General features: G+C 40.6%; 1 protein-coding gene across 1 annotated transcript in view; it reads right to left on the bottom strand.

Annotated features, from left to right (window-relative positions):
- LOC143018091 (cytochrome P450 6k1-like) overlaps nt 1-4,146 on the bottom strand; it is a 6,571-nt gene extending 2,425 nt beyond the window's left edge. Inside the window, exons 1-5 of the mRNA XM_076173201.1 lie at nt 4,105-4,146; nt 2,097-2,280; nt 1,321-1,993; nt 976-1,194; nt 35-95 (exon numbers count right to left, since the gene is read on the bottom strand). Of these exons, the coding sequence (XP_076029316.1) occupies nt 35-95; nt 976-1,194; nt 1,321-1,993; nt 2,097-2,273 (1,130 nt within the window). The 5' untranslated portion in view covers nt 2,274-2,280; nt 4,105-4,146. The remainder of the gene's footprint in view (nt 1-34; nt 96-975; nt 1,195-1,320; nt 1,994-2,096; nt 2,281-4,104) is intronic.
- Nucleotides 4,147-17,500: the final 13,354 nt, after the last annotated feature.

Genomic DNA, 17,500 nt, shown 5'->3' with positions numbered 1-17,500 from the left:
AGTTTTAGACAGAGGTTGAAGATAAACGACTTACGTGTAGTCTTTAGTGCACAGTCTCTCGCCGTATGTCGCAGCGGGGCAAATTCTCAACGACTCTACGAAAAAAGGAAATAATCATAGTAAAAACACCTTTTTACATTAGGGATGCATTTGGAAACATGGTTATTTTACTAGGCCCCGAAAGTTACCATCTTATTCTATTTCGAAAATGGACAAGGGATGTATCTAAAAGAATTTCATGTTCTTACTATTCTTTGCAAGCCAGTGCAAACCAAATACAATAATTTTGTCTAAGACCATACACCTCCCCCACAAAAAAAAAAAAAAAATCCCAACTTAGGATAATACCCAAAGCAGACAATTGATAGAACAGGGTCAAGTAGAACTAAGGAATTTATTTAACTTCAAAGAAAATTTACGTCATTAAATTCAATTTCAGGTCACCAAAATACTATGGTTTGATCGGTCACAGAAGTTTCATGCAACTTGCTTGATTGCATTCCTTTCTGTCCAATCTCACATTTCTATTAATTACTTATGGAAGTAACTGAATGAGTAAATGAATAAATAAACAAATAAAGATAAAAACTGCCTATATGTATCCTACATACTAATAAACACGTTCATGAGAACAGAATAGGGAAAAAATCCCATTGAAATATTCAATTGGATGGCAGTGCGTCCACAAAATCGGGGCAAGTGGCATTGTAAGCGCTTTCCCTCTCGTCTCACAGGGCCGCACGAAACGAAAGGGAAATCCCTGAAAGTTATTTCTAGCTGACTGGAATGAATGACCGGGGTTTTCCCGTTTGCTGTTTTCACATCCCGAGCTTAAGCAGCAAAGCCCACAACTTTCTGACAGTAGCTTACGTCAATAATAACCTTATCAGTTTCGTTGACAACACATTCAAATATACAGACACAAATGGGCTAATACAATCTAAGTATGGTTAGTGTACTGTCCAGGGGATTTACCTTGCACACAAGCTTCCAGATACTCGGCCTTCTCTACAGCTTCGAAGGTCAGGCCTCCATGGATCTCCAAGAGATCATGAAGTTCTTCACGAAGTTTCTCCTGAACTTTGGGATGTTTAGCCAACAGGTAGGTGGTGAATGACAGAGTAGTCGCGGTGGTTTCAAAGCCAGCGAATATAAACAACAGCGACTGCGCGATGATGGTATTATGAGTGACAGCTGTGGACAAACGATAGCAGTTCTTCAAAAAATAAGTAAATAAAAAATACTGATAATAATAATGAATAATATCTAAAATTGTTTTTCACTAGATTATGTTAAATTATCATGCCATTGACTACTTACGGTATCTGCAGTCTCCAATCAATTGTTCGTTCTTTTGTTTGGCCTCTAGCATGATATCCAAGAAATCACCTCGATGTTCACAAGTCTTACGATCTTTGAGCGACTGTAAAGTCACATTTACTAAAGACTGTTTGGCTGGATGGAAAAGGCTTACATTCAATCGCTTGCACAACCAAGGAGTGACAGCCATAGCAATGAGTTTCAGTAGTGAAACAAAACCAGGTTGTGTGAACTTCACTGCTGCTTTGGCGAACTCGTCGTCTTCGTTGTCCAGACTGTTCGAGTCCAGACCGAAGGCGCACGATGCAATGTCGTCCAAAGTGAAGCGACTGAACATCGCCTTCATCTCCACTTTTCTACCTTCTTGTCTCAAGCACCAGTCTACCAACTTCTTGCTCTTGGCATTGAGGAGCGGGAACAGTTCATGAAGTTTGCTCGAAGTGAAGACCGGAGAGAGGATCGCTCGAAGTTCCTTCCACTGCTCCCCGTTCAAAAACCCAAGCATTTCCCGAACGTCAGCGTCAGCATCGCTTAATCTGAAGGGGCGCCTGTCGACGAAGTGGTTGAAGTCTTTGACCATGATGCTCTTCAGACATCTGAGGTCCCGCACTACAAGGACTGGTCTCAGACCTTCATACAGGCCAACAAATGGTGCCTTCGTTTTTTCGAAGATCTGGGTGGAGAAAAGGGATAGTTGTCACGTGGAGCTCAGATAGCATTTACCGAAGGTCATGAACTTCATGTAATTGAGAATTCGAATATTTAGGAATACCCACCTCATGGAGGAATTCAAATCTACTCCTCGTCACGGAGAAGAGGATGAGGATGTGTCCCAGAATGGGTATTGATTGGGGCACGAAGACTCCTCTGTTCTGCCAGTACTGCTGGCGGTTATGACAATAAACCAATAGCAGTACTAACAAGGTTACCAACAGAGCAGGAGCGATGAGCATACTTGGCCTGAAAAATAATGTGTAAATGTATTTCTAACGACTTAAAAAAAATAACATCCATCTTACTTAATTTTAAATGACATGAGATTCAATGAGACGCGTATAACTGCAGTAAAACGCTCTTAGACATTTTGAACAATATATGGGTTTTGTCCTTTCGCTTCCATAACAGTACTACAAAATTATTTTGAATGACGATACAAACCGAGTATCAGACCAAAAATTGCTTGAATCAGTAACTATCCAATATTTAGTAGAAGTGAAATCTGAAAATTGTATTGAAATGTTTTTAATATGAAACAATATATGTAAGTATATGCAACGGTGATTATCAGTTCTCATTTTGTGAGGAAAACGTTACGAAAGGAAAACGGAGGAAATACTTTTAGAAATAATCTTAGTTCTTAGTGTTTCATTTGCTTGTTAATGGGGATAATACTAATGTAGAACCTCCATGAGAAGACCTTATAAGTAATAACCGAGAAGGTTTAGTGCAACCAACCGAGAGGAGGCTTTCCAGTCACATCCATAGACCATCGGATACGATGGACTTGTAACTATAAGTCATGTGTTATTTAAAAGGGGAGAAATGTAGTGTTTTGTATGTTGTATTGTAACCCCGCTGCGATTGGAAAAGCTTGTTGTCGTAGTCGACTGTGGTCATGTGCTTTTAGTATTGTTCCTAGTAAAATAAGCCAAGGACATGTGACTTTTATTCTCCTTCTCGTCAACTCAAGCCTATTATACTTCCTTTTCGTGTTATCCCACTTAATTCTTATTTCTTGCTATAAATCCTACACCAACCACTTTTCATTACTGTTGATAAATAAATCAACTATTACATTAGGATCTAATTATGTAAGAGTGAAAAAATCCTTTTCTAAATCACTTATAAACAATATACATCCGGTTGCAATCACTTTCTACTGACAAGCGACAGATCTCCGTGACTCCAATCTCATGAGTTCCAAAGCATAGAAACACTGGATATCAACGACAAAACACAATCTATTGTAATCTTGTGTAATAATCTTATTCGCTGTTATCATACTTCTACGAAATTGCTTTCTATTCTTTATTTCATCTTTTTCTTCCTTTCATTATGTGCACACACACACACACACACACACACACACACACACACACACACACACACACACACACACACAAAGAGAGAGAGAGAGAAGATAGGTATGACAACTGGAAATAAAGGAGCTCACGAGCATTGCTCCTTTCCTGTGTACTTGAATTAAATCAGACATCCTGAGTTCACTGCTGAACAAAGGCCTCTTTCATAGCATTCCATGATTATAACGACCGCGCCAACCTCTGCCACTTCACTCCTGCAAACTTCTCTACCTCGTCTCTCCACCTTCTGTCTTGTGAATAATATCTAAAACTGTTTTTCACTAGCTTATGTTAAAATATTATTTATTTACATATCCTATCTCACGGCGTCCATTCAGTAACACACTTGCTCCATCGCTCATAAGTCGTTCGCACAAACTTGCCCAATTCTTCCTCTATTTTACCGCCTCCACAACATCTTTCACTCTAGCCTGCTCTCTCACCCAAGTTGTTCTCTTTCGGTCTCTCAGCGTTATTTCCATCATCGATCTCTCCATTCTCCTCTGTGCAGTCCTTAGCTTTATCTCCATCGCCTTCGTCAGCTTCCAGATCTCACACCCATAGATCATTGCTGGCAGAATGCACTGATTGTACTACAACTAGGTAATACAGCTGCATACAGTTACATGCATAATGTATATGCATGCAACTACAGTATTTGCATGTTGCTTAGGTGTACTTATAAATACAGTTACATACCTACTTGACGTTATGGAAGAAATGTGTACCACCTTGCAGATTTGAAGATGTATGACGACTGGTGATGGACGCAGCGCTTTTGACGTCCAGGAGAGGAAATTGTAAATGCCAAATGTCACCGGCCGAAAAATATATTTATTTTTAAACTACTGCTCTGATTTAATATATATAAAAAATCCCGACATGTTTATCGAATTGGCACACTTAAATCCCATCTGCATGTTGTTTTAAAGGGTGAAAGATAGACAGGTTTATTAAAGATATATATAATCAGCTGGAAATTTTTGGTCACTTCTGGTCAGGATATAGCTTAGTACTAATGAGTCCTATGCTTGGATGGCTGGGGATTGGTTTCGTAACAGCGACTTCGTAGAAACGGTTTCTTCACACTTTGGCGTAATGGTTCAGATTTTTCTTTTTTCCTCGTTCTACTCCCTTGCGCTCAGAGTAGTAAAAATGCGAGGAATTAGTGCTGCAATAAGTAAATCGATTCCCATGTTACATACCAAAGAAAGCTAGACTCAACCACTCATCGTTGATGTAACGCTTTTCACGATTTTTTGTTCTAAGTGACGCCAAACGATTTTATTCATTTTGGGGTCACCTAACTGAAAGGGTTCTGAATGTTGTATTCCCAGTAGGCGCGTAGTGCCCGACCTCGGGGGCCGTAACGCCCATCTAAGAGGTGTCCATGGGTGTTAAATAATATTCCTTCCGAGTTCCCAAAATCTGTTGTGTTGGTCCCAAAGCTATATTGTTTGTTTTGGCCGTTTAGGCGTTTTTATTATCTATTTACCCACCTATTTATTTACATATCAGTCTATTGATTTGTTCATTCATTCATATTGCATCCTGCCTTGTTATGGACGAAAAGGTTCCCTCTCAGTAAATCATGCTTTTCCATTGTAACCTACAGAGAGATTCGACCTCTGAAACACGCTTCTGTAGCGCGTTGGTCACCTCGAAAGTCTGACTCCGTTCTTCCTCCAACCTCGACCATGCTCTCCAAAAAGCTTCCTCGTCATCGTGAAAGAAGAAGATGAAGAAGAAGTAGTTCGTCCACATTTGGAATATACTGTTTCTGTATGGTCACCGAATCTCATTAAAGACATTGACAGATTAGAAAAAGTACAACGGCGAGCCACAAAACTGATTTCAAATATCAAAAATAAATCACACGAAAATCGACTAAAACATATGAATCTGTTTTCCTTAAAAAAGCGCAACTCAGATGTTACTTGATACAGGTTTGTAAGATTCTAAAGGGGATTGACAACATAAGTGACAAAATTCTTACACTGAATGAGAATCCAACAAGAAATAATGGTCTCAAACTGTCAGGAAATAGATTTAATTTGGAAGTGGGTAGAAACAACTTCGCCAACTGTGTAGTTAATGAATGGAGTAAACTTCCTGCAGAGGCAGTTAAATGTAGGTCAGTTCGAAGCTTTAAGATTCGTTTAGATAAACATCTAAGCAAGATGGTGTAATGACTGTCATTTGTTTATTTGTTTGATATTATTTGTCTGTTTATTATTTGGTTGTTTTTCATTTATTATTACTTATCTGTCAATTTATTATAATTTGCTATTTACCTGCTTGTTTATTATTTAACTATACCTATCCATTTATTCATCTTATTTATTATTGTTAATATTGTAATTTTTATTCATTTTTTATTTATTTATCATTATATATTATATATATATATATATATATATATATATATATATATATATATATATATATATATATATATATATATATATATATATATATATATATTTCGCATCTAACCTAGTTATGAACCAAAAGGTCTCCTGTCAGCATGCTCCGCCTTTGTAATCCTTTGTAATCCTTTGAAGAAGAAGAAGAAGAAGAAGAAGAAGAAGAAAAAGTAGAAGAAGTAGAAGGAAAAGAAGAAGAAGACTAAGAAGAGGAAGACGGAAAAGAAGAAAAGAAAGAAGAAGAAGAAGAAGAAGAAGATGAAGAAGAAGAAGAAGAAGAAGAAGAAGAGGAAAAAGAAGAAGAAGAAGAAGAAGAAGAAGAAGAAGAGGAGGAGGAGGAGGAGGAGGAGGAGGAGGAAGAAGAGGAGGAGGAAGAGGAGGAGAAGGAAGGATAAAAGGAAGAAGAAGAGGAGGAGGAAGAAGATTTTTAAGGGAAATAAGAAGGAATAGATATTTATATCAGTTTACCCGAGTTGGGAGGGGACTAACCCAAGGATGACACTCTATCAAAATGCTCCACTCCCCTCCTCAAATGGCTATAACCTTTTCCAATTCAATTAACTCTGTTGTCAATAACCATTTATGTCATAGCATGTTCCTTATATAGATTCTCTATCATATTTTTTACTCTGTGAAAATGTCCTCGGTGACTGTTTTCTTCGCTGTTCAAACAACATGGGTAGCAGAAGGTGGCGTCCTCTACTCGAGTGAAGAGCTTTCTGGCGTAGGCTTGGCTTCTCCTTCTCCCTCTCTCCCCCCTCTCTCTCTCTCCCTCTCTCTCTCTCTCTCTCTTTCTCTCTCTCTGTCTGTCTGTCTGTCTGTCTGTCTCATACCATTCACTCATTTGCCTGTCCCAAGAAAGGCGGCGATGGAACTGCCCTGGGGCAGTACTGCATCCTTTCTTGAAAGCCAAGCGAAGGTATTGAACGGAAAAGGCCGGAAAGCTTGACGGATGGCCTCTTCCAAGAAGCCCTACGGATGTCCGGAGCAGAGGACTGGTGTTGTGAAAGACTCGTAGCCACTGCAGAAGGTCAGAAAAATACAATCGAAGTTCGAAGACTTCGGTAGAGAAATTGTTGTATTTTCACGATGTCCTTTTTTGCGACCTTGTCGCTGTTGTTCGTCTTTTCTTTTCCTCCTCCTCTTCTTCTTTCTTCTTCTTTTCTTATTTCTTCTTTCTTCTTCTTCTTTTCTTATTTCTTCTTTCTTCTTCTTCATCTTCTTCTTCTTCTTCTTCTTCTTCTTCTTCTTCTTCTTCTTCTTCTTCTTCTTTTTCTTCTTTCTTCTTCTTCTTCTTCTTCTTCATCTTCTTATTCTTTTTTTCTTCATCTTCTTCTTCTTTTTTCTTCCTTCTTCTTTCTTCTTCTTCTTCTTCTTCTTCTTCTTCTTCTTCTTCTTCTTCTTCTTCTTCTTCATCTTCTTCTGCTTCTTCTTCTTCTTCTTCTTCTTCTTCTTCTTCTTCTTCTTCTTCTGCTTCTTCTTCTTAGTCTTCTCCCTCTTCTTCTTCTTCTTCTTCCTATTCTTCTTTTTCTTCTTCTTCTTTGTCTTCCTGAGACCTTTGTCCTCTTGTTTATCTTCTATTTTTTTATTTCTTCTATCTCCTTTTTTCGAGTTCTTCATCTCCCTTTTCTTCTTCTTCTTCTTCTTCTTCTTCTTCTTCTTCTTCTTCTTCTTCTTCTTCTTCATCTTCTTCTTCTTCTTCTTCTTCTTCTCCTTCTTCTTCTTCTTCTTATTATTATCATTTTCATTATTTCTTCTTTCTTTTTCTTCTATCTTCTTTCTTCTATCTACTTCTTTCTTCTTCCTCTCCTCCTTTGTTAATCTTTCTTCTTCTTCATCTTGGGAAGGATCAAAACGTACCTACTGTACATTACGGGGATATAATTAAACATATGTGCGGAGTGGCAAATGATCACTCAAACAAATTAGATATTCAAGATTTAGATCAATTACAGCAATGGTCTGAAAAGTGGCTAATGAAATTTAACACAAGTAAATGCAAGGTAATGCACATAGGTAAAAATAACAGTAAGTACGATTACAAGTTATTTGGAAATTCGTTAACAAAAGTGGATAGTGAAAAAGATCTCGGCGTAATTATCAGTAACGACCTCAAATCATCCAAGCAGTGTATTTCAGCCTCTGAGAAAGCAAATAAGATTCTAGGACTGATTGCGCGATCTTTTGATTTCAAAAGTCCATCACTCATTAACAAGCTATATAAATCGTTAGTTCGTCCACATTTGGAATATGCTGTTTCCGTATGGTCACCGAATCTCATTAAAGACATTGACAGATTGGAAAAAGTACAACGGCGAGCCACAAAACTGATTCCAAATATCAAAAATAAATCATACGAAAATCGACTTAAGCACATGAATCTGTTTTCCCTAAAAAAGCGTAGACTCAGAGGTGACTTGATACAGGTCTTTAAGATTTTAAACGGAATTGACAACATCAAAAGTGACCAAATTTTCACATTGAATGAGAATCAGACAAGAAACAATGGTCTCAAACTGTCCGGAAATAGATTCAATTTGGAAGTGGGTAGAAACAACTTTGCCAACCGTGTAGTTAATGAATGGAATAAACTTCCTGCACAGGTAGTGCAATGTAGTTCAGTTCGAAGCTTTAAGAATCATATAGATAAATACCTAAGTAAGATGCTGTAATGATTATAATTTATTTTATATTATTTGTTTTTGTTTTGTTATCATTTGTCTGTCTGATTTTCATTTATTATTAGTTATATGTCAATTTATTATTATTTACTATTTACCTGTTTGTTTATTATTTAACTATACCTATGCATTTATTCATGTATTTTATTTGTTATTCACATTATTATAGTTTTTATTTATTATTTTATTATTAATATGATTTTTTTTTCGCATCCGACCTAGATATGGATCAAAAGGTCTCCTGTCGGCATGCTCCGCCTTTGTAATCCTTTGTAATATTTCTAGCATAAATTTCACTGTGACCTTTCTCAGAAGATTTTGGATCATGCACTCCATGATTATTCACATTGAAGATGGATAATCTAAATTAGCGTGTCTGTACTTGCTGATTGGATGACTAAGAATCAGTCTGCTTGCACACCAAACCATAGAGTAAGTCTAGGAAAACCTCCTTCGTAGTTAAAGTGGTGTTTGGTGGTTTCCCTGCTAAACCAGTGAAGTTTTCCTCATAAATAACCGTACACTGTGCATCACGATAGCGAGTGGGTATTTCTATATAATAACCCTTCTGCTGCTACTTGTTTTCTTCGGGTTTTACCCAAAGGAATTCGCCACACGTGTTGTTGACTTGGCCAGCGGCTCCAGATGGGGGGGAAATCCAACCTAGATGAATACTCACGTATACACATAAACGCACGCGCGCACAAATGCACACACGCAAACACAAACACACACACACACACACGCGCGCGGACACACACGCACACACACGCACGCACGCACGCTCGCACACTTGTACACATATACACACACAACCTCACACACGTACACATAGTTACACACGCACGCACAAGCGCACACACATACACATACCCAAACTCACACAATCACAGGCACTCGCGCACGCGCACAAAAACAAACATACGCACGCACACTGAGGCACACTCAGGCACGCACACGAGCGCCCACACAGACACACACATATATACACATACACGCTCACACTCATATACACAATATCACACGTACACACGCGCACGCACACATACACGCAGTCACACACACATATACGCACCTATTAAGATATCATACGCATACACACATACATGCTCACGCACGCACACATAAACACTTATACTCGTACACTCACACACGCAACCAAACACGTACGGATTCTCGCGCGCGCACGCACACAATTGCGCACACAAGTTCCCCTCGGTCGAGCACAAATTCCCCGCTCTTGACCACAACGTCTTCACCACACTCTTCTTAGGATCCACCGGGTGGCAACTGTCATAATCCAAGAGCCTGTCTGTATGAGTGTCCTGTCTATATACGCCCGTAGCCAAACTGGTCCCACATCTTGCTACCAGGACATCCAGGAACGGCAACTGTACTTCCACTTCAAGAAGTTGAGGAAGCAATCAACCTCCCCCTCCTTCATAATCACGAACACATCATCCACACATCTTGCCCACGTAGATTACGAGGAATAAGCTTGGAAGAGGGAGATATATTGATTTATCTTGATGTTAAATCAATGTTCACTTCTTTACCACAGGACCTGTTGAAGCAGGCGGCGCTTTCCAAGATTGAATGTCGGAGGAGTTTCTAGACAATGAAAAACTGTCAACAGAGGAGCTCATGAGTTTAGACAACTTGTGCTTGGATTCGACCTTCTTCAAGTTTAGGGAGAAGGTTTACCACCAGAGAATTGGAACCCCTATGGGATCCCCGATTTCTGTGGTCTTGGCAGAGATGACTATGTAGGAGTTTGAGGAAGAGATGTTGGTTGCGGCACCTGTAACTTTGAAAACGTGGGTGAGATATGTGGATGATGTGTTCGTGATTGCGAAGGAGGGGGAGGTTGATTGCTTCCTCAACTTTTTGAATGGGAGGAACGAAGCCATCCAGTTTGAAATGGAGAGGGAAGTGGAAGGACAGTTGCCGTTCCTGGATGTCCTGGTAGCAAGATGTGGGACCAGTTTGGCTACGGGCGTGTATAGAAAGGACACTCATACAGACAGGCTCTTGGATTATGACAGTTGCCACCCGGTGGATCCTAAGAAGAATGTGGTGAAGACGTTATGATCAAGAGCGGGGAATTTGTGCTTGACCGAGGGGAACTGGAAAAAAGAAAGGAAACACCTGGAGAAGGTTTTTGCGGACAACGGGTACCCCAAATCAATCGTTAAAAGGTGGACCACAGCGCAGGAAAAAAGAAAAAGAGCAGCGGACACGAGACAGGCGGCAACAAGAAGAGTTACATTACCATACGTGAAAGGGGCATCTGAGGTGGCTGTAAGATTATTGAGGAAGCACGGGATAGAGGTAGTTCACAAACCCGCCAATACGCTACATGGGGCTTTGACAAAGGGGAAAGACACGGAGGAGGAAGAGAACAAGACGGGTTTTGTTTATGACATTGGTTGCGGCAGTTGTGGTACTCGCTACATAGGAGAGACGGGTAAGAAACTATCGACGAGAATTAAGGAGCATCAGCGTGCGGTAAACCGAAAAGATGGCAGTTCGGCGATCTACAGGCACTTTCAGGAGGAGTAGCACGAGATGGATTGGGATAATGTTGGTGTGAAATACAGAAACAACAAGAAAGGAGAGAGGTTATTTTTGGAAGCTTGGGCGAGTGACAGCAACAGCGTCAACAGATGCATCAGTTTAAATCCGATTTATAAGGGAGCGAAGGACAGGCAGGACAGAAGGAGCAGCGATCGGCGACTTGTGTAGTGCTATTTTGTCGGGACTGATATTTCGTTTTTTGTTTTTTGTTTTTCCCTTTTTTTTCCGTGGTTCCATTTTTATGACACGTTATACAATTTTTTCTTTTTAAATTCTTTATGTCATTTCAGGGTATGGCTTTTTTTGTTTTATTGTTTTGATTTGTATCGTAGCTACAGAGTGCAGCGCTATTTTGTCGGGTTTGTGATATTTGGTTCTTTTTGTTCCTTCCTTTTTATTTCGGTGGTTCCATTTTTATGACACTTTAGCAAACCTTGTAATTAATTCCTGCATGTCATTCAGGATATGATTTAGTTTTGTTTTATTGTTATGATTTGTACTGTAGCTACAGAGGAGCGAATGACAGGCAGGACCGTAGGAGTGATGGCCGGCGGCTTAGGAATGGGGATTTTGTCCGGAGTGAGATTTTTTCATCATTAGCTTTTGGGATTTTGGTACCAGTACGTTCGTTCTTCTTATATATAATTTGTAATCCTTTCTCCATGTCGGGGAGTTTTACTAGTGTGAAATTCTGTTAACCTCCAACTCTTCAATCTCGAGCACACATACGCGCACACGAGCACACACATACACGCACACGAGCACACGCACACACATACACGCACACGAGCACACACACATACACGCACACGATCACACACACACACGCGCGCGCGCACACACACACACACACGCACACGAGCACACACACACACATACACGAGCACACACACACATACACGTACACGAGCACACACACGATTTGATGCAGTGGTAGCATTCGCAACCGCTGCTACAGTGGTCCGAGTTCGAATCCTGTCCAGAGCTGAAATAATTTCAGTATCGCTGAGCTTCGAGTTGTGTAAGGCTACAGGATTGCCCATAGATCGGTCATATATGAGCTCTGAGCTCTCATCCGGGAAGGTAATAGCTGTCGATCAAGAGTGCAACACGTGATCCAAGACCATGCTGAATCACACACATATACGCACATACATCACCTTCGCGTTTATTCCCTGTACCATCCCAATCATGTACAAGTTAAACAACCATGGTGATATTGTACAACCCTGGAGGAGCCCCACCTCACTCAATACGAGCACTATGTGTTGGCCTGGTAGAATGATGAATCCACCTATCCGGATCAAGTACGAGTAAATCGGATGACATGAACAAGTGTCACCCCCAGAACGCCCACATGAAGAATCGTCACCCCATGAGATCCCACCTGAAGAATTGACACCCCAGTACGCCGAATATCATCAGTGAAATAAAGATTAGCTTAAGTTAGGCTATGTTAGCTTAGGTTAGGTTGAATGAAGGTTATGTTTATTGCCATCAACTTATACAACCGAGGAATCGTAAACCCAGGATGGACCACATGAAGAATTGTCACCCTAGGAGGACAGCCCACATGAAGAATTGTCACCCTGGGAGAGCCTACATGAAGAATTGTCACCTTGTCGAGGTCTACGGTGACGATTCTTCATGTGATAAGTAAATATGCTTTATCCTAACATAAACTCTACTATCCGCGCAAAAACTTTTGGCCACATTTAACAACTTTCTTCCTATATCATACATCTGCAATACATTCCATAACGCTTTTCTGTCAACTTTGTAATATGCCTTTCCCATATCAATCAAAGCCCGTAAAGCACCTTAACCTTTTCCAAAAAATTATCGCAGATATGCCTGACTACGGAAATTTGATCTTTGCACTCTGTTTTTTTTTTCCTAAACCCACACTGAACAATATAATACGGCTGATAACTCCACTACGAACCCAAGCGAATCCGTCCCACAAAAAAATAATTGGTACTGCTCTATTCACAACAAACTAATCGTACGTCTTACAGAAGGTTCTTGTTAAAATTAGATTTATTTAGTTTTTCCTTAAAAAAAAAATACATTTCTTTCTAAAGTTGTACGTCTACATTTTCTGTAATGTGAGTACAGGAATGACTTTATAATTTTCCTCTACACCGGAAGAAGATAATTGTGGTCATACTGCCAAGCACCGACACTTTCCCAGGAGCATGGAGGTTGTTCGGGAAGCAATCCCGACCTTCCCTAACACGGGAAATTTGTGTGTGTGTGTGTGTGGGGGGGGGGGGCAAACCTGTTCCACATTTTTTTTTGTCCTTTCTCCGCAACTGTTTCGGATTAATTTGCCCCAAAGGATCGTCAAAGCGTCAGCATGTGCGATACATACATACTTATACATGTATATACGTATATGTGTACACACATACATACACACACACACACACACACACACACACGGCCCGGTGGCGGATTGGTAAGGCACTGGCCTCACAAGCCGGAGAACCGGGATTCGATTCCCCGGCCGGGCGGAGACAAGTTGGGTTTGTCTCCTTTCACGTGTAGCCCCTGTTCACCTAGCAGCGAGTAGGTACGGGACGTTAGTCAAGGAGTTGTGACCTTGCATTCCCGGTGTGTGGAGTGTGAGTGGTCTCAGAGCTACCCAGAGATCTGCTAATAATGAGCTCTGAGCTCACTGCCGTAGGGTGCTGTCTGGCTGTCTCGAACAGAGGCTGCAGCAGATCCGAGGTGAATACACACGCACACACACACACACACTCACTGCCGTAGGGTGGTGTCTGGCTGTCTCGACAGAGACTGCAGCAGATCCGAGGTGAACACACACACACACACACACACATTCTCGTGTTGGACTCGTGATCGTCATTTATTTCCCTCCCGGAAGAGAGCTCAGAACTTATATATGATCTATGGATAATGCTATGAGCTTACACGCACACACACACCCAACTTCCCGCCCACGAGAGTTGGAGTAACGACTCGTAGCGCAGCGGTACTGAAATTATTTCAACCCTGGACGGAATTCGAACCCGGACCGCCGTAGTGTGTGTGTGTGTGTGTGTGTGTGTGTGTGTGTGTGTGTCCATCTGTCGGCGCTGAAGGGATATGATGTGCTTTAAAAGCCAGTCTCCTTCATTTAAGAGTCAGATGGCTTACAAAGTTAATTAAAGCCTTGATACTCCCGTCATCAAAGTAGTCTTCCTCGCATTTTCTTTGTAGACGAACTCCAAGAAGTTTCCTTCCTGTGGAGTTACGGTTTCTGGGTCAAGGCTGTATTCTACATTTTCCACTTCAAGGACGGACGGTCCTTGATGACGGCACTGAAATCTATTCTTATCTATTTATCTTTTTTTTTTTTAACCAAGACGTCACCAGAGTAACAAAAATCTTCGTAGGCTGCTGGTACCACAATGAAAAATAAATAGATAAATGAAAATTAAAATAAGATGAATAAATAATAAAATAAAAATATATAAATAAATAAATAGATAAATAATACATACATACATACATACATACATACATATGATCGGCTTTTTCGCCCTTACAAGGGAGGCAGCCAAAGTCAGAGGCATAAATCCACTCCCACCCATTTCATCCCCACATAATCCACTTCCATTCACTACCATACCCATTTGTTATCGAGCATAATTTAATTCAACATAAGAGAATATTGAAGTTAATCTCAGCATGTTTCACTAGAACAAAAAGATTGCCGATTTATTTGCTATCTGCATGACGACATCGGCATGTCGACCATGAAACGGTCTTATTTGACGGGTCAATCAAGAACCATTACTGAGTTAATTTTTCTTTTCTTTTGTCTAACGAGAGAGAGAGAGAGAGAGAGATGTGGATAAAACTTATTTTTGACCATCACTCGAGACAGGTGAATATTGTCGATAACAGAGATATATATTCTTTCTAACTAGAGGCGGAAAATGTGGATAAAACTGAATTTCTGACCACCAATCATGACAGATGAATATTTGTTGATAACTGAGGGCATTTCTATCACGTAGCAGAGATAACCTATATTATTAGGTGCAATATATATTTAAGCGTAGGGGCTTGCACCGCAGCACGATTAAGAAAGAGTAAAAAGTTTTCAAATTATGCATATAGTATCAAGTGGTGTTAAACCATTACTCGACTCCACTTTCTATTTGATTGCATCAGCTGCCTATCACCGTTCATTTTCTTTAATTTCATTGCAATACATGGAATTACAAACAACTTAATTCTAAGTCTTTCCCAAATTAATTTTGAATATGGTTGTCATAATGAAGTCTGAAATATAGATATTAGCAAATAATACTCAATTTGGAGGGTTGGTCTTTTTTTAAATGGTGTCATATATTTTACAGTGCCATTTTTAACTGCCATTTTTACCTAAATTCGTATGTATGTATGATTTACATTAAATTTTGTATGTATTGTAGTATGCATCTTCAAATAAGATTGATTGGGTATGGTCGATATATCTCTTCATGCTGCACATAAACATGTACTCAAATGCAACTACGAGTGAATACAGCGAGCGTTTATGGCGGCGGCAAGGATGGAAGACGGAGACCGTTATGGGAATGTAAACGTTAGGTCCACACCGCATCTTACTTACTTGGTCTGCCATCTCGTCACCACTATTTCATTACCAGTCTACGAGACTACATAAATAACCGAGCAAGTGGGTCTGCCCCACTTCAATCATAAATCAAACTTCCTTCCATTTCATTCTTTCCTTACAATAAACTCCCAAATCCCCCCTCTCTCCCTCCCACCCATCTTATCTATCCTGCCCTCTAACTAACTAACCACTATTTCACAAGACGGCGCGGCGTTGCGTTTCTTGGAGGATAATCCAGAGCGGGTAGTTCGTGACCGACCGTCACTGGCTTCGCAGCAGGTAGTAAATCAACATTTTCTTCATGGCATACTTGGAATTTGGTGTCGTACAGTTTCCATTTGCAAAACAGAAGTAGCAGCCCGAAGTGACATTTTTTTTTCTCCAGATCGATGAACTATATAAAACCTGTAGTACAATGAATCTAAGGGAACCCTAATTTTAGCCTGGTCACTCAACATCCAAATCATGTATAAGAATTTAATAATTATGTTTTTATTCTTTTTGAATGCCATTACAGATTCAAATGGATACTCAGAACGTTTCTTCTATCCTGGAATTTCCCTGGTGACCAAACATCACCATCCTCTTGTCGCAAAATCACCTCGCTTGCTGTCCTACCTATTCTCTACCTTACCCCTCTCTAGATAGGATTTAATGTGACAGATCTCTTGATGCTGTCATTGTCACTGACCTGGCCTTCCAAAAAACAGCCTGGGATTTCCTGGATACTATTTTTTTCACTTCATTTTTGCAGACGTACTTTCCAGTTGAACCAGCGTTATTGTTGTTATTTCACATCTATGTCGTCATCAGTAAACGTGCACGTTTATTTGTTGATATCGCCAATCTTTCGGGCTCTCTTGCAATCGGTTATTGGTGGGACTACCTGACAAAGGAAATCTGAATGAGCTTGTTATGTACAATTAGAACGGCCAAAATTTATCCATCAACGACTTGTTTAGGATGGCGCTTATTTCTATATTGTTATTTGCCGGTTTGAAAGTGGAGGACAGCAGGATTGAGCGAAAGAAAATGGTCAGTTTGACGAGTTAACGTCTTTCCACATAGTCCAACAGAGGGTCCTATCTAGGTGAAGAATGGCACTCTTATAAACAAACCTGAGGTATGGTGACGCCCTTCATGGTTGTCATTCTGGTGAAATACAGGTGATATTCAACGAAAAGAAGGAAGGTGGGTGCCGTGCGTATGTGTGTGTTTCATTATCATCCCCCCCCACCCGACCTTTTGCTCTTTGTTCATGACACGCGCGCACGCGTGCTGTGGGTTGCTACTCCAACTCTCGTGGACGGGGAGTTGGGTGTGTGTGTGCGTGTAAGGTCACAGTATTACCCATAGATCGGTCATACGAGCTTTGAGCTCTCATCCGCGAGGTTAATAACTGTCGATCACGAGTCCAACACGTGACCCAAGACCATGGTAAACCACACACACACACACACACACACACACACACACACACACACACACACCTGCCCAGGGCTGAAATTATTTCAGTATCGCTGCGCTTCGAGTCGTTACTCCAAATTTCGTGGGGGGGAGTTGGGAATGTGTGTGCGTGTAAGGTCACAGCATTACCCATAGATCAGTCACACGAGCTCTCTGCTCTCTTCCGAATGGGAAATAGCTGTCGATCACGAGTCCACCACGTGATCCAAAGACCAAGGTGAAGACCAAGGTGAATGCACGCACGTACGCGCTCGCACACACACACACACACACACACACACACACACACACACACACACACACACACACACACAC

Source organism: Oratosquilla oratoria, chromosome 34 (assembly GCF_046742065.1).
Source record: "Oratosquilla oratoria isolate Oo_2021 chromosome 34, ASM4674206v1, whole genome shotgun sequence".
Taxonomy (NCBI): Eukaryota; Metazoa; Arthropoda; class Malacostraca; order Stomatopoda; family Squillidae; genus Oratosquilla; species Oratosquilla oratoria.
This window is presented reverse-complemented; position numbering and strand designations above follow the sequence as displayed.